The sequence below is a fragment of the Geotrypetes seraphini genome, chromosome 9, assembly GCF_902459505.1.
Source record: "Geotrypetes seraphini chromosome 9, aGeoSer1.1, whole genome shotgun sequence".
Taxonomy (NCBI): Eukaryota; Metazoa; Chordata; class Amphibia; order Gymnophiona; family Dermophiidae; genus Geotrypetes; species Geotrypetes seraphini.
This window is the reverse complement of record NC_047092.1, coordinates 160,423,096-160,441,251: the sequence shown is the minus strand read 5'-3', so window position 1 is coordinate 160,441,251 and position 18,156 is coordinate 160,423,096. Positions and strand designations below refer to the sequence as shown.

The following is an 18,156-nucleotide window of genomic DNA, read 5'->3' as shown; positions in this document are numbered from 1 at the left end:
AAACAAACAAATGCTGGATTGTTTTCATAAAACTGTATTTTACAAAAGAAGAAAATAACACATTGTACTGTTAGAAGGACAAAGTGGGTGAAATACTCTTATCTGCTACGTGCAGATTTCTCGGACAAAATTGTTTTAGAAGCTTTGGGAAAAAGTTAAAAAATCATAGTAACATAGTAACATAGTAGATGACGGCAGATAAAGACCCGAATGGTCCATCCAGTCTGCCCAACCTGATTCAATTTAAATTTTTTTTTTTTTTTTTCTTCTTAGCTATTTCTGGGCAAGAATCCAAAGCTTTACCCGGTACTGTGCTTGGGTTCCAACTGCCGAAATCTCTGTTAAGACTTACTCCAGCCCATCTACACCCTCCCAGCCATTGAAGCCCTCCCCAGCCCATCCTCCACCAAACGGCCATACACAGACACAGACCGTGCAAGTCTGCCCATATGTAATGTGGCTCTTTATTAGTTACTGCAGAATGGAAACTTACATCTTTGCAGTCTGTATTCAGCTTTTTGTCATCCATGATGTCAGTAGGGTATCCAATCCTCTCTCTAATTTGTGTAGCCTGGAAGTAATTATAATTTTTAATTTAGAACCTAAAGTATTTGTAGCTATTACAGCAGTCACACTTGACAAATTGGCAAATGCAAGATTCACTAACTTTGAAGGTGATGCTTCCAAGCATACCACAAAATTTCAGGCACATAATAGCATGACCTTAATGGATTTGTATTTTCGTACTTCAAGAACTCATGGAAATAATTAAAGTGTGTGTTTGTTTGGGTTTTGGGTTGTTTTTTTTTTTTTTTTTTTAAATAAGTTCTTCAATGCAAGCCTAAGCAAACATCAAAAGTCTGGGCATACTCTTTGGAACAAGTGGATAACATTTTGGAAGCTGGAATAATGTTTTGATTCTATGTTGAAATCATCACCAGGGTTCAGCCTATTTTTCAAATCCCAAATATTTATGGGCTCGTAAGCAAATGAAATCCAAACCATGAAATCCAAACCCACCACCACCAGCGGCTTCCAAACATAAAACATTCTGCCTCGACATGCAGACTTTATGGCATCATAGCTGACATCAGTAAATCAAACAGGATGAGGGATACTACCATTCAGATCTCACTCATGACAATCAACGTTTCCATTTGCTGAACATCAGTGCTTATTATTGCATCAATACATGTTTATATAGGAGGGACTTTTACGAGAGGGTGCCCATGCAGAAAAGCACTTAGGCGCATATGTTGAACCTATTTATAAACACAGAACGAAGGTGGAATTGTCCCAATCAGAATGGTGCACAACAAAAAGTATCTTTCAATTCATCTGATAAATCCAAATGCCTTTATTCATCCAAAATTCATAAAATGACTCTGCGACTCGACATGCGCATGTTTCGTCCCAAATGGCCTGCCTCAGGAGTCTTGTGAGTCTTCAAGTGTATTAAAGAGTGCACAATTTCACTAAATGTTGCTTTGGAGAGACGTAATGCGTTATCAAACGCTGTGACACTGCCAATCACTGCCTGGCTGGCCCGGAACGTCCTCTCCGATGTCAGAATTGACGTCGGAAAGACTTCTTGTCGGCAGGGGGAGGTAAGATTGCAGCAGCGCGGGCCAGGGGATAGGAAGGACATGAGGACCCGAACCTGGTCGGCTGTGCACCCCCCCAAGCCGTGCACCCGGGGCAGACCTCCCCCCCCCTTTGGAACGCCACTGATCCCTTTCAATCCATAATCCTACTCCTCACTGCCCACCAACTCAACCAGCAGATTAACCATTCCACTTAATCCTTGATTTCATGTTTGTCTGTCTTGCATGTTTAGATTGGAGGCTCCTTTGAGAAGTGACTGTCTTCTTTGTGACTGTACAGTGCTGCGTACGTCTGGTAGTGCTATAGAAATAATTCATAGTCTAGGTTCATAGGCTAGGTTGTTGCACAAAGTTACACTAGCTCTAAGGCAGAACTAACTTTAAGGTCCTTTAAGAAAAGTGTGGGAAAAAGTGGCCTTAGCATGCCCTTGACCCACGTGCAAGGCTGGTGTTAGTCATTCGGGGGCCCAGGGCAGAAACTGGGAAGGGGGCTCCAAAGTTGACCTTCAACCTCTACTTTCTTCAGCTTGAGGCTGGCTTGGAGGCCCCCTGCTGTATGGGAGCCAGGGCAATTGCCCTGTTAGCCACCCCCCAACTGCCTACACTTGCTTACATACTAAAGCCACTTTCTACAGCATCAGTAAAATGGCTAATTTCTTATTATTTTTAAATTAATGGTGAACAATTTGTTAGACCACCAGTCCTGGTTATTTTTTTGTCTCCGTTGGTTGTTCTGCACACCCATTAAGTCAAATTAGCATGTAGCACTTACCGACACCTGTTTTATAAGTGATAAGGGCTTACATGCTACAAAGGGCTACATTCACTAAAGATAGCGACTCAATCGCTGTTGGCCAATTCTCTGGCCAATTTTCCAACAGCGATTGATTCACTATCAAATTTGTATGCCCGATTGTCAGGGGTCATTGTGGGAAAGCCCTTGGCAGCGGTGGGAGATTTTTTTCTTTTTTATGGGCAGATATTTTGCTTTTGTAATACACACAAAATATCTGTGTCATTGAAACCCCCCCCCCAAAAAAAAAAAAAACCTCCAGGCAGATCTGTCTGTAAAACCCGATGCTAAATAGTCAAGCAGTGTAAGTGAATCAGTTGCTTGGCTATTTTGCATGGGGGTTTTACTAATTTGCATGGCTGGATCGGAAAATGGGCGATCGAGTGGAAAAACACACGGTGGGCCATTTAACGAATCGGGTTGGTTAGCAGCGATCACCATTTAGTGTCGATCGCTGACTTTAGTGAATCTAGCCCTAGTTAGTATAGGGTGTACTGACTAATCAGCGCTGGCATGTCCACTTTCTGCCCCCTACCACTGCCCCCTTGCCACAAAAATGCATGTATGCACATACTAATCACAGACTTACAACAAGACCTCCCAAAGTAGGAAGCACATGCTACATTTACATGCCGTTAGTAAAAGGACCTCTTTATGCATGTAAATGTGCTGGTGAATATTGACACATATGGTACATAATGCACTATATAAAATATGCACTTAAGTGCCAATCCCAATCCCTGCTCTATTTTCTGCCTACATATATTACACTAGTCTTTAAGCCCGTTACATTAACGGGTGCTAGAATAGATGTGTCTGTCTGTGTTTCTTTATCTCTCTCTCCTTGGCCGCTGTCTGTGTCCTTCTGTCTCCCCCCCCCCCCCCCCGAGCAAAGCTGTCTGCCCCCAGCACACACCTCCCCCCCAAAGCAGCCCCCTTTTCCTCTCCCTGTCTCTCCATGGCCCTCTTCTGTCTTTCCCCCCAGAGCAAAGCTGTTTGTCCTAAGCACACCCCTCCCCCAAAGCAGCCCCCTTTCCCTCTCCCTGTCTTTCCATGGCCCCTTCTGTCTTCCTCCAGAGCAAAACTGTCTGTCCCCAGCACACCTCCCTCCCAAAGCAGCCCCTTTTCCTTCTCCCTATCTCTCCATGGCCCCTTCTGTCTCCCCCCAGCACACCCCTCCCCTAAAGCAGCCCCCTTTCCTTCTCCCTGTCTCTCCATGGCCCCTTCTGTCTTCCCCCAGAGTAAAACTGTCTGTCCCCAGCACACCTCCCCCAAAGCAGCCCCCTTTCCCTCTCCCTATCTCTCCATGGCCCCTTCTGTCTCCCCTCAGCACGCCCCTCCCTCCAAAGCAGCCCCATTTCCCTTTCCCTCTAGCCCCCTGAATTAATCCCCCTGCTTACCCTCCCTCCATCCCGGCATCTTCTGGCCTGCTCCTCTTCAAAGCAGGCCGCGATCATGGTGGCCGGCCCCAGCGAACTTCGCAGGCCGCTCCCCAACCCGAAAGCGCGCTCCCCACCGACACGATCCCGTGCATCAGAGGGAACGTGCCACCGAGACCAGAAAGCGGCCCGTGAGGCCCGCCAAAGCAGGCCATGATCGCAGGCTGTCCCGAAGAGGAGGATCAGCAGCAGCGGCAGCAGCGGTGAGCGAGGGCGGGAGGTAGTTCCAGCTTGCTTCGGATTGGTGAGGTGAGGGCGGGAGGTGTGATGAGCTTGCTTCAGGTTGGTGAGGGCGGGAGGAGGGGAGTGGCCAGAGTGATCCCTGGCCGGGTTCTAAAATGGAACACGGCCACGGATCACAAACCACAGCGGCAGTAATCACGCTTTTTTAAAAGCGCTTGCGCCGCTAACGTTTTATTATATAGGATAAAAGAAGGAGCAATGTTGTTCTATCACCACCTTTTATGTCTGAATATGCCAGAGCAATTTTATAAGTAAAACCATTTTTCTACATGCATAATCTATATATATAAAATCGGAGGTATGTATGTGTGTGTGTATGTGCCACGATCACGCAAAAACAGCTTGACCGATTTGAACGAAACTTGGTATGCAGATCCCTCACTACCTGGGGTGATATGTTCTGGGTGTCTCGCTGCCCACCTGCACACGTGGGCAGAGCTACAAACAGAAAATCAGATTTCACCCATTCATGTCAATGGAAAAAATGTAAAAAGCTGCCAACGCAAAAACGGCTTGCCCGATTTGAACGAAACTTGGTATGCTGATCCCTCACTACCTGGGGTGATATGTTCTGGGGGTCTCGCGGCCCACCTTCACACGTGGGCAGAGCTACACAAAGAAAATCAGATTTCACCCATTCATGTCAATGGAAAAAATGTAAAAAGCTGCCAACGCAAAAACGGCTTGCCCGATTTGAACTAAACTTGGTATGCAGATCCCTCACTACCTGGGGTGATATGTTCTGGGGGTCTCATGGCCCACCTGCACACGTGGGAGGAGCTACAAACAGAAAATCAGATTTCACCCATTCATGTCAATGGAAAAATTGTACAAAGCTGCCAACGCAAATACGGCTTGCCCGATTTGAACGAAACTTGCAACACATCTTCCTTTTCAGTTTAAGAGATTGCAAATTCCAGTGATACTTGCATTCTCTATCACAATCAACAAATCACAGGGACAGACTATTACATACTGTGGAGTGGATTTAAGATCCCACTGTTTTTCCCATGGTCAACTCTATGTTGCTTGCTCAAGAATTTATATGTTCTTGCTCCTGGAGGTGAAACTAAAAATGTTGTTTATTATCAAGTTTTGTGTTAGTTGTATTGTATTCATTTTGTCAAATATTTCACATTATAATTTGAATATTGTACTTTTGATAAAGCTGTAAAAAAATAATTTCATTCACCACTATAAAGTATCTTTATTTGAATCCATTTACAGTGTTATTGCTATAATTAAATACCCCTGCAACGCCGGGGCATCAGCTAGTTACTTATAAAATTATCTCCATTACAGCTATATTAGTCAAATGAGCAGAGGAGTAGTCTAATGATTAGAGCAGCTGGCTGAGATCCAGGGATGCTTAAGAACATAAGAATAGCCTTACTGGGTCAGACCAGTGGTCCATCTAGCACAGTAGCCGGTCCTCACAGTGGCCAATCCAGGTCGCTAATACCTGGCAAAACCCCAAATAGTAGCAACATTCCATGCAGAATCCCCAAAGAGTAGCAACATTCCATTATCTCAGATTAAGCAAGATTCCGGAACCCCAAACAGTAGCAACATTCCATTATCTCAGATGAAGCAAGATTCCGGAACCCCAAACAGTAGCAACATTCCATTATCTCAGATGAAGCAAGATTCTGGAACCCCAAACAGTAACAACATTCCATTATCTCAGATGAAGCAAGATTCCGGAACCCCAAACAGTAGCAACATTCCATTATCTCAGATGAAGCAAGATTCCGGAACCCCAAACAGTAGCAACATTCCATTATCTCAGATGAAGCAAGATTCCGGAACCCCAAACAGTAGCAACATTCCATTATCTCAGATGAAGCAAGATTCCGGAACCCCAAACAGTAGCAACATTCCATGCTACCAATCCAGGGCAAGCAGTGGCTTCCCCCATGTTTTTCTCAATAACAGACTATGGACTTTTCCTCCAGGAAACTGCCCAAACCTTTCTTAAAACCAGCTACATTAACTGCTCTTACCACAACTATTCACTGAATGAAAAAATATTACCTCTTGTTGGGTTTAAAAGTATTTCTCTGCATCTTCATCGAGTGTTCCCTAGTCTTTGTAATTTTTGACGGAATAAAAAAGTTATCCACTTGTTTCCATTCCACACCACTCAGTACGTATACAGAATCCGGTCCTTAGTCCTGTGATTTTCCACTTTTTTCATTCTGTCAGAAAAATACGGAACGGAAAAAGTAGAAAATCGCTGGACTTAGGGCTCCTTTTACAAAGCTGCGCTAGGACCTTAACGTGCGGAATAGCGCGTGCTAATTTGCCATGTGCGCTAGCCACTACCACCTCCTTTTGAGCAGGCAGTAGATTTTCAGCTAGCGCACGCTAATCCGGTGCGTGCATTAAAACCGCTAGTGCGGCTTAGTAAAAGGAGCCCTAAGTGTATAGCCCTTGAAAGAGACCGCCACCACTTTGTTGGTTGAGCTGAGAATTTTTCAGTGGCCCCTCAGACAACTATAACTAACTTACTGGTCAGACAAATGGGTCATATGTTTATATCTATCTGTTAAAATATGTCTATATGTGCTATATATGTCATGCTTCTACATGTAATCCTCATATCTAACCTACTGCATGGCAAACTGGTGTGATGGACAGTCATTAAATGTTTGAAATTCAGCGCTTTTTACATACCTTCTGTTCAGCTTTTTCTTTTGTTTCTGCATCCATCCAGCTAAGGTCCTCTAAAGTATGGATAAAAACATTTCGAATCTGTTTAATCATATCTTCAACCTTGGCCATGAAAGAGAAGGATAAACAAGATAAAGTAAAGAAATTTATTCTAATTTTTTATTATTATTATTATTATTTTTTTTTTTTTGGGGTGGGGAATAGGGACAGTTTAATTGTTATAGTTCAAGATCTACTGTACATGTAACTAGGGTTACCAGATCTTTGTCTGGAGAAACCCAGACACATGGCCCTGCCCCATTCTGACCCTAGTTCTGCCTCTAGCCCCATCCCTCACAAAGCCTCATCTTTATTTTCTGACCTCCAGGCCGTGTCTGAAGGGTCTCCAAGCATGTGCGGATGTGAGTGACATCATCTGAGCGCATGCTCAGAAGCCCTCCAGACATGGCCGGGAGGTGAGGACTTTCCAAAACCCAGACAAACTACCGGGTTTTGGAAAGTCCATCCGGGCACCCAGACTGTCCCCTAAAAAAGGGGACATATCTGGGTTTCCCCCGACATCTGGTAACCCTATACATAACTCAGAAAACCTGGGAATGACTTCAAGATTCCCCTTTGATACTTTTTGATCTTGGACAATTCACATTATAACCCAGTACAGTCTAGAAATTAAACAGTTGAAAGTCTTGTCAATTTTTACCCTTTCTGGCAACACTCATTGCACCTTAAAACGGCAACATTTTATGATACTACTGTATAAACACCATGAAGTCAATATTTGGACCACGGGAGGCCGGCCGGCTAACTCCTGTAGTCAGTGCTGACTGCCAATATTCAAGGCCAGGCCATTTCCAGTGATTGGATTTGAATATCTGGTATGGCCCTCTTTTACTAAGGTGCGCTAACCAATTAGCGCAGGCTAATCGATTTAGTGTACGCTAAATGTTAACGCGTGCATGTTAGTCTATGGATGCATTAGCGTTTAGCGCACCTTAGTTAAAAAGGGGGTATATTTTTGGCTGGCTCAAATTTAGATGGTTAAGTTTATTTTAAAAGTACTGGCTGGCTAAGTTATAGCGGCCAAAGATAGAACTGCTTTTTGTGTGGCCTGATTTGGCTTTTAAACTTGGCCACTTAGGACTAGATTCTATAATTGACCCTAAAAAAGAAAAGTGCTTAGTTAGGTGACTATTGCATGCCAATCACACTTAGGCACCCATTACAGAATCACGCCTAACTTAAATCTTAATATTCCGTTATCTGGGGTTATCTATATCAGATCAATAGCTTCAGACAATTCAATACATGCAAATGCACAAAAAAAGAAGCTATTATCACTTCATTTAATTCAAATTCAATATTGAAATATATATTGTTTATATAATAAATAATGTGCAAATATCATATAATAAAACTTGCTACCATACACATACTACTAAGTCATCCCGACAAATAGAACCCAACAATCATCCTAGATATCCAATGTCCAGTTGCAATTGTCACCAGTTTTACCCAATCATATATCTGGTTGGGTTTAATTTGCTTGATTAAATCACAAGTTCCAACTCACGAATGACCTCTTCTTGGTCACCAATATGCAGTTAGTCAGTTCTAAAACCAATTCTTGAGTCATCAAAAATGTATGTAGCTTAGCCTGACAAAAGAGGTCTTTTTTCCTCCTTTAAGATAAATGTTTTCAGTCGGTATACACGATATAGGATGCATTAAAGCATTGAAACACTGAATTGAATATTTTAAATTGTTATCACTCCACTTTTGTTGTTTGAATGATAAAATACTGCCATTCCCTCGCCCAAATGCAATGAGTTGGACACCTCAAATACATTAATCAAAGCGTTATATGTCTTCTCAAGAGACACAGATATTTCAAATAGATCACATGATATACCAAATGATCCTCAGACTGCCACATGAATAGTATAATTTGACGCAGCTGCAATCCTCATTGATCCTGGTAGTGGTTTATAACCTGTGCTTTATATCTATGTTTCTATAAAAATATTTTCTATAATTGACTTAGCTTATATTGTTGTTAACGCATCTCCCCTCACTGATGCGTTTCATTTACTTCTTCAGGGTAATAGCATGAGTAATAGCATCGCTGCTCTGCTTGACACTTTGCTGCTTTGATTAGTGTATTTGATGTGATTTAGAAGTTAAATGGAAGCAGTGTATTATTAAGAATTGGGATCCACTATGAATTATGAGTTGGACACCAGCATTTAAACATAGAATCATGATGGCAGATAAAGGCCAAATGGCCCATCCAGTCTGCGCATCCACAGTAACCATTATCTCCTCCTCTCCCTATTGGCTAAGGCTCTTAAACATTTGCATCTCCTCTTCCTATAGGCTAAGGCTCTTTACAGCTGCATTGTGATGTCATAGAACCCTTTATGGTTATAGAAACATAGTAACATGATGGCAGATAAAGGCCAAATGGCCCATCCACATTATCTCTTTCTCTCTCTGAGAGATCCCAGGTGTCTATCCCAGGCTTTCCAGAATTCAGACATAGTCTCTGTCTCCACTACCTATACCGGAAGACTGTTCCATGCATCTACCACCCTTTCTGTAAAATAGTATTTTCTTGGATTACTCCAGGTTTCAGCTGGCATAAATATCAGCACCAAAATTTTTGCAGTTATGAGCTCTACATGCTATTCTATAGCCAGCGTTCAGCTTGGAGTACTCGCTACAGAATAACGCTCTGTGCTGGGGGTTTTTCCTGCACCCCAATTTAGCCACCATGAACTGAATCTGGGTGTTAATGTGTGCCATTTTTCTAGTTTCTTTAGTCTAATTATTTACAGTCATATAGAGAGTTTCAAATACTACAGGCAACATGGTTTTAATTCTTCACAATTCTTGAGCTGCGTAAATGACTAAATATCTGGAGATGTCCATCCAGATGCAATTATTTATCATACTGTACAAAAAAGTTATGTTTCCCATGTGTTGTTTATTAGCATGTAACCGAATTTCAAGCAATTAGAGAAGACCCTAATGGAGTATAATTTTTAACTGATTTTGAACACAGTACTTCAAAACCTAATAAATGTTTGTTTACTACAGACTGTGCACATAAGACCTGCCATATTGAGTATGACCAATGTCCACCTATTCTGACTGCCTCTGAATTGCATGCTTTGGGGGGAAATGTGTTAGAAGCAATGCATGTGTAATGTACTGTATTCCTTGCAATACTCTTTCTGTTTTCTGAAAGCATGCCTTAATGCATGAGATAATATCCCTGAAGTTCTAAGTTGTGAATTCCAACAGAAGCTAGAAAATGAAAAAAAGAATTTCCATAAAGCGTAATAAAACCAAAGGCTGGCACTCCTAAATAATGTTATTTCCTGTCTAGGAATATTGAAATAATTAACAGAGCTCAACTATTTCTAAAATCTAAACAATATACATGCTCTTAATCAAATTCAGTCTAAGCCTATCACTGCCAACTTCCAATGTGATAGGCTGACTTAGAGAACATTAAGATTGCATCATTTTACAGTTTTGTGGGCAACTCTGAATCTTGCAGTCTTGTAAAGTTTAAGCTCCTAGGGCAGGGGTCGGCAACCTTTTTAGAGCAAAGAGTCAATTTATCCTAAAAATTTGACTCAAAATTTATAAAGAGCCGCAATGGGTAGAGGAGGGAGTTTGAGATATTCCAGGTCTCTCTCTCTCTTCCTTCCCCCAAATCTAGCTTCTTTCCCCTCTTTCTTCCCTCCAACCCCTCGCAGGTCTCTGTACCTCTCTTCTCTCCCTCCCCTGTCCCTGCCCTCCCTCCCCTGTCTTTGCCCTCCCCCTCCCCCCAATACATAGCCAAGGTTCTCTCCCTTCTCCAGGCCCCTAACCTTTTAATCGCCCTCCCAACCCCACGATCCCTCCCCCTAGGCCTACTGAGATACCTAGTGGTCCAGCCGGGGTCTTTAAAGCAGCAGTGCGGCCCTCTTGCTCCTGCCTCCATGCGGTTGCCTGTAAATGTGTATGGGGAGAATGTGCACTGTTTGTGACAGTTCTGGATACCTTTTTAATTTTTCCACATGGGTGCCCTGCTATAAAATTTTCCCCTTATGGAACATCACTTAGACAAAACTTCAGGTCACAAATCAAATCATTTTAAGTTGATTTCAGAAAAGGTGATTGTTGGGTCTTGTTTTTGTCAAGTGTACCACAAATCTTGACTCTAACATATAGAGCACATGATGTAATGGGTAGAGACTATTCTATAGGGTTCCCAGATATACGGATTTACCCGGACATGTCCTCTTTTTAGCGGACTATCCAGGTGCCTGGACAGGTTTTCAAAACCCGGCACTTTGTTTGGGTTTTGGAAACCATTGAGCTTGGGGCCACGTCTGGAGGGCATCTGCACACACGCATATGCGACGATGTCACATGCGTGAGCGCACGAGCGTGACATCACCACGTCATGTCCGTGCATGTGCAGATGCCCTCCAGGTGCAGCCCCCGAAGAGACGAGGTTTGTGTGGGGCCAGAGTTGGGGGGTAGATCTGGGCGGGGCTGTGGGCAGAATGAGGTGGGGCCACTAGTGTGGGGGCTACACGTCCTCTTTTTGGGGAGAAAAAATATGGTAGCCCTATAATTCTAAAACAGGGTGCCTGGTAGGAGCCCATTCTATAAGGGAAGTAGGTATAAATGCACATGTTAATAACAGGTACAAACATATACATATAAGTAGGGCAGATTTGGGCGTGGAATGATTGCCAGTAGGCACCTACTTTAGGCACACTCATTTAGGCCAATAAACATCTGGCCTAAATGGCATTGCTCCTAAGTATTCAATGCCTACTGGCACCTAAGAAGGCTTAGGTGTCACTGGATTCAGTTATATAAACAGCACCTATAGAATGATGGACAACTGTGCTGAATGGAGCCTATGAGTTAGATGCCGTTTATATAGGGTTACCAGATTTTACTATTGTAAAATCTGGCCCCATGGCCCCACCCCCAGGCCTGTCCAGTTCCACTCAACCCTGCCCCATTCCACCCAAGTCACGCCTTGTTCTGCCCCAGCCTCACCCCCCTCAGCCCCACCCCCTCAATCTGTTCTCGTGCTTGTCCTGTGTACGCGGGAAGAGGAAGTGCTGCATAAAGAACTCTTCTGGGGCAGGCTGACGTTGGGAGGCCGGGTTCATTGCGCCATTGGCTGCCCGAAGATTTTAAATTTCAGCGGCAGGGAGGTGGGTAGGCAGGGAAATCGGGAACTGGGGACAGGTTGTACCGTACGATCCAGCTGAGAGGGGAGGGCTGGGGTTGGGAATGAGAGAAGGACATGCTGCACGGGCTGCGGGGCATTGGGAAAGCAAGACGGACAGATGCTGCACGGGCTGGGGGTTAGGAAGGGAGGGAAAGAGAGATGCTGCCGGTAGGTAGGTGGAAAGTCGGGACTCAAGGAGGTTCCTGGAGAGGGTTTTACTACAGTGTAGTGTCAGGCGCACACTCACCGCGGGCCGCATAAGACGGCTAGGTGGGCCTTGTGTTTGACACGTGGTTTAAAGAATCCAGGCCTCAAGCCGTTTAGACATTTTTTAACCATTGTCATACAATATCTATTTGGATGGCGTGTTATCTGTTTAGATGCACTTTTCATTCCATGTTTTCTGCATTGGAAACATTACCACATGTTTACTCTCTCCAGCAAACGCTTCCTGTACATAGAGTCTTCCAACGACATTGCGTAAGTTGTCATTGACATAATTTGCACACTGACGCCAAACAGCAAATTCAGATGTTGTGCCATAAAGTGCCTGTGGGGGAAAAAAGTATTAATTTACAATGTATAACACGGTTACCTTTATTAGAAGAGAGTCAAAAAGATAACGCTGCAGCTGAATCATACTGAAGAACCTTGACATAAAACAGACATTCCATAATCTATTCTGTACCTAATCATTTTAACAATAAACAGATGTATATTTATAAAAAAACAAACAAACCTGTATATCTAGTATACTGCTTGCCACTGTTTCCTCTAAGCTGCGCAGGAGTCCTCCAACTGCGTTGCTGCCAGTAGGGGGTGGTGCTTCAATATTGTATGTTCAATCACTAGAGATAGGCAAGTTTCCTGGAGTCCTGTAGAGCTAGCTTGTCTCTCTTTAAAGAAAATGTGATACTGAAATAGCGCTCCCCACTGGCAGGACGATAGGTGGAGGACTCCTGCTCATCTTAAAAGGGAATAATGCCCTACCTGCCCATGTATAAGATCTAAAACAAAAGATAGGAAGTTAATTAAAAATTGTCATATCATAAATACATCATTTTTTTCCTGTAGGGGAAAGTAGAAAATGCCAGGGTATTTTTTTTAAATTAGGGGTAAATATTCAGCAGTTCCTAACTGGGCAGTACTGCTGAATGTCCCCTTTGACTACTGTGGCACTGCCCAGTTAATACCAGAGCAGTTCAGGGCAGATTTGGGCAGACCTGGATGATACAGAACATTAAATGTTGCAGAGCAGACCAAAGTGATGAGAAATATATAATTTTTTTATGATGAGATGAATAAAACATAACACTCTCTACCAATCCCGACATGGCTATGTTTCGGCCCCTCAAGGGCTGCATCAGAGTCTTGAATAAAACCAATCGGCACTGCAGCAGACACAGATCCGTCTTGTGATTGCAGATTGATTCTCAATGCGAGAAGGGTCCCTTTTATAATGCCACGGTAGCAAGTCCCGTACAGCAAATGTGGTGCAGCCCATTAAATTCTATGGGCTGCATCGCATTTGCCACACTGCAACTTGCTAATGCAACTTTATAAAAGGGGCCCTAAATAAGACAGTAAAATGCAACTTATACGTGCTAACATGCATAAGCCACAGAATGGCATAATTACAGTTAGCAAAAAATCAAATAGACATGGTAAATTCAATGTGCCTTTAGCTAACTTACAACCCCCTCCCCCCTGCCCTTTTACAAAACTGCGCCGGAGGTTTTTAGCACCAGTCGGCATGCTGAATGCTCTGCACTGCTCCGACGCTCATAGAAACTATGACTGTCGAAGCAGTGCGGAGCATGCAGCACACCAGCTGGTGCTGGAAACCTCTTCTACGGTTTTGCAAAAGGGGGAGGAGGGTGGGTTAATTTCCTCTATCCGCCTTCATCTTTTACGAAGGCAGCTGCATTCATAACTAGATACATTCTGGTTACTAAACTTACTGTGTTTAATTTTTTTTTTTAATAATTCTTTATTGATTTTTAAACAAGAACAGTGTTATATAAATAAAAGAACAGTATATTATTGCATTCAGTCATAACACTAATATCTATATAGATAACAGAACTATCATTCAATAATTACATTATTTTGCATATAGTAATAACATAAGAACCAAGTAAATAATATAATATGAAACCAAGTTACCTAAAATATCATTATCAATATTTCCTCCTAACCACCCAACCCCCCACCCTCCCTGGATATGTAAAGATAAATAAACCAAGAAAAAAGTAAGACAAAATACAGTATTATATTTGTACAAATTTAGTCAATGGGCACCAAATTTTGTTGAATATTCCACTAAGTCCCCTATACTCTGCATTAATTTGTTCATATTTGTATAAAGTACACACATTCACCCACCAGAAAGTATAATTTATTCTATCATGATTCTTCCAATTACTTGTAATCAATTGAATGGCTATACCTGTAAGAATTAAAAATAGACGATTTTTATACTTATCTAAAGTGGGTTTAACATGTAAAATTGTTCCACAAATTATAGCCTCATATGTTAATGGAATATTTAAATCTAAAACTAGATTAATTTGTCCCCATATGGATTTCCAAAATATTAATATAAATGGACAAAAATACAACAGATGATCCAGAGTCCCTATATCAATATGTGTTTAATACTGTGTTTAATTGATTTTAATTTATAGTTGTTATCATTGTACTGTGTGTCTTATTTATGGTTGTCTTATGTGCTATAATTTATTTTTTTTTCATTGATATGGATTACCATTGGTCAATTACTGTAGTTCATGCAATTAATTTGTCTATTTATATATTTTTATATACATTTAAAGATTTTCATGTACATGTATTCTTTCTTTTAATAGTCTTTGCAATTATGTGGATATGATTGTTTATATTTCATATTTTATTATATCGCATGTTGCTTATATGTCGTTTTTATCTTATCTTGCATGTATAGATTATGAGTCCTTATCACTGTTCTCTCTAAGCTGAGCAGGGGTCCTCCAACTGCATTGCTGACAGTGGGGGGTAACATAGAAACATAGAAAAAAAGCGGCAGAAAAGGGCTATAGCCCACCAAGTCTGCCCATTCCAAGTATCCCCCCCCCTGAGTTTACTCCCTTAAAGATCCCACGTGAGTATCCCATTTTCTCTTAAAATCCGTCACGCTGCTGGCCTTTATCACCTGGAGTGGGAGTCTGTTCCAATGATCCACAACTCTCTCGGTGAAGAAATACTTCCTGAAGTCGCCATGAAACTTCCCTCCCCTGATTTTCAACAGATGCCCTCTGGTGGTCGAGGGTCCCATGAGCCGGAAGATATCATCTTCTGACTCGATGCGTCCCGTGATATACTTATACGTTTCAATCATATCTCCCCGTTCTCTTCTTTCCTCAAGTGAGTACAGCCGCAATTTCTTTAGTCTTTCTTCATACGTGAGATCCTTGAGCCCCAAGACTATCCTGGTGGCCGTTCGCTGTACTGACTCGATCCTCAGCACGTCCTTTCGGTAGTGTGGTCTCCAAAACTGAACGCAGTACTCTAAGTGAGGCCTCACCATGGCTCTGTACAACGGCATCATAACTTCAGGTCTCCTGCTGACGAAACCTCTGCGGATACACCCCATCATTTGTCTTGCCCTGGAGGAAGCCTTCTCCACTTGATTGGCAACCTTCATGTCCTCGCTAATGATCACTCCTAGATCGCGCTCTGCTGTGGTCCTAACCAAGGTCTCACCATTTAGTACATAAGTTCTACGTGGGTTTCTCTTTCCCAGGTGCATTATCTTGCATTTTTTAGCATTGAAGCCTAGCTGCCAAGTAGTTGACCATTGTTCCAGCAGCAGTAGATCGTGTGTCATATTATCAGGTAATAAGCTTCTGCCTACTATGTTGCAAAGTTTGGCGTCGTCGGCGAACAGTGATACCCTTCCTCTAAGTCCTTGCGTCATATCTCTTATGAATAAGTTGAATAGAATCGGACCCAGGACTGAGCCCTACGGCACTCCACTTATCACGTCCGATGCTTCGGATGGGGTACCGTTCACCACCACCCTCTGATGTCTGCCGCTCAGCCAATCCCCAACCCATGTAGTTAGAGTGTCTCCTAATCCTATCGATTTCAGCTTGTTCAGTAATCTTCGATGAGGGACGCTATCAAATGCTTTACTGAAGTCCAAATACACTACGTCCAGTGACTCTCCGGCGTTCAGTTGTCTAGTAACCCAGTCAAAAAAGCTAATCAGATTAGATTGGCAGGATCTACCCTGGGTGAACCCGTGTTGTTGTGGATCACACAGTTTTTCTTCGTCTAGGATTGTGTCAATATTCTGTTTGATCAGTGTTTCCATGAGTTTACACACTATAGACGTGAGACTCACTGGTCTGTAGTTTGCTGTCTCTGTCCTGCAGCCCTGTAGTGCTTCAATATTGTGTTTTCAATCTCTAGGGACAAGAAGGTTCCCTGGAGTCCTGCAGAGTTTGCGTGTCCCTCATTATTGGAAATGTAAGAGGGAAACAGCACCTCCCATTGCCAGGACTGTAGGTGGAAAACTTAGAGCAGTGATCTCAAACTCCAACCCTTTGCAGGGCCACTTTTTGGATTTGTAGGTACTTGGAGGGCCTCAGAAAAAATAGTCAATATCTTATTAAAGAAATGACAATTTTGCATGAGGTAAAACTCTTTATAGTTTATAAATCTTTCCTTTTGGCTAAGTCTTAATAATAATATTATAATTTATAGCTAAAGAGACATATGATCAAGAAACTGTTTTATTTTACTTTTGTGATTATGATAAACATAGTGAGGGCCTCAAAATAGTACCTGGCGGGCCACATGTGGCCCCCGGGCTGCGGGTTTGAGACCATTGGCTTGCCTTAGAGGGAATAGTTTCCTACAGATTTTCATGCGCCAAAATACGGCCCCGTTTTGAGTCGCATCTTTATATGGTGCACATTGAGAGTTTTATATCGTCCATTTAATAAAACTTTTTTTTTTTTTTAAGATCTACTCATTTTTGACTATTGTAGGGTTGGTTGGTCACTTTTCCTATTTTGCTGTTTTTGCTTTTATGTGGACCATCCACAGCTATTCCCTGTGGCACAGTCTGGGAAAAACAGGGCTGGAGCTGATATATTGGGTGCCTTGGGGCAGATATAAATTTATATGAGAGCATTTTTACATTATTAGGTGTCATTCTAGGATCTCAGGGTCCGATTCTATATTTCAGTTCTATGTCTCATCATGGCAGAGGAGGAAGACGTCACTTCTGCTTTTCAGAAAGAAAAACAGAGGCAGTCTCATTACTTTTCAATCCGCCCTCTTATGTCACCTGAAAAAATTGGCACAGGCTAGTTAGGCCCACTGTACAGAATCACACTTAGCGCCCCCCTACGCTGCGTTAGGCGTCACTCTGTGTATTAATTTTTGGACACACTCTCGGCCTAAACACGGCACCTGAGTTTTGCACACAATGATGCCTAAGTCATAAACAGGCACATAAGCCGAAAACATGGCCGCAATCTGCCCCCCTGACCACGCCCACTTTTAGGTAGGCGTTTTAAACTAGGCACACACCATTTTGTGCTATGCACCGAACAAGCTGTGTGCCCCACTCCTCCCTTCGCCACGCACAGGCCCTCCTTCCCTTCCCCCATACCTCTAGTTCACTGTCATGAGCATAAGAACCTAAGAATAGTCATACTGGGTCAGACCAATGGTCCAAGTCCAGTAACCTGTTCTCACGGTGGCCAATCCAGGTCACTCGGACCTGGCCAATACCCAAGATGTAGCAATATTTCATGCTGCCAATACAAGGCAAGCAGTGTGTGGCTCAGTGGTTGAAGCTACAGCCTCAGCACCCTGGGATTGTGGGTTCAAACCCCGCACTGCTCTTTGTGACCCTGGGCAAGTCACTTAATCCTCTATAGCCTCAGGTACATTAGCTAGATTGTGAGCCCACCAGGACAGATAGGGAAAATGCTTGAGTACCTGGTTGTAAAACCGCTTAGATAACCTTGATAGGCAGTACCGTATTTTCACATAGATAACGCGCACCCGTGTAAAACGCGCACACGGGTATAGCGCGCAAAAAACACATATTTATGTACATAAATTTTTGTATACCGCGCATGCTGCCCGACTCTCCTCTGGAGA

The 18,156-nt window shown here is 42.8% G+C and overlaps 1 protein-coding gene across 1 annotated transcript in view; it reads right to left on the bottom strand.

The window, feature by feature from the left end:
- MME (membrane metalloendopeptidase) overlaps window positions 1-18,156 on the bottom strand; it is a 124,034-nt gene that overhangs the window by 29,653 nt on the left and 76,225 nt on the right. The window contains exons 13-15 of the mRNA XM_033957987.1: window positions 12,419-12,547; window positions 6,756-6,854; window positions 494-571 (exon numbers count right to left, since the gene is read on the bottom strand). Of these exons, the coding sequence (XP_033813878.1) occupies window positions 494-571; window positions 6,756-6,854; window positions 12,419-12,547 (306 nt within the window). The remainder of the gene's footprint in view (window positions 1-493; window positions 572-6,755; window positions 6,855-12,418; window positions 12,548-18,156) is intronic.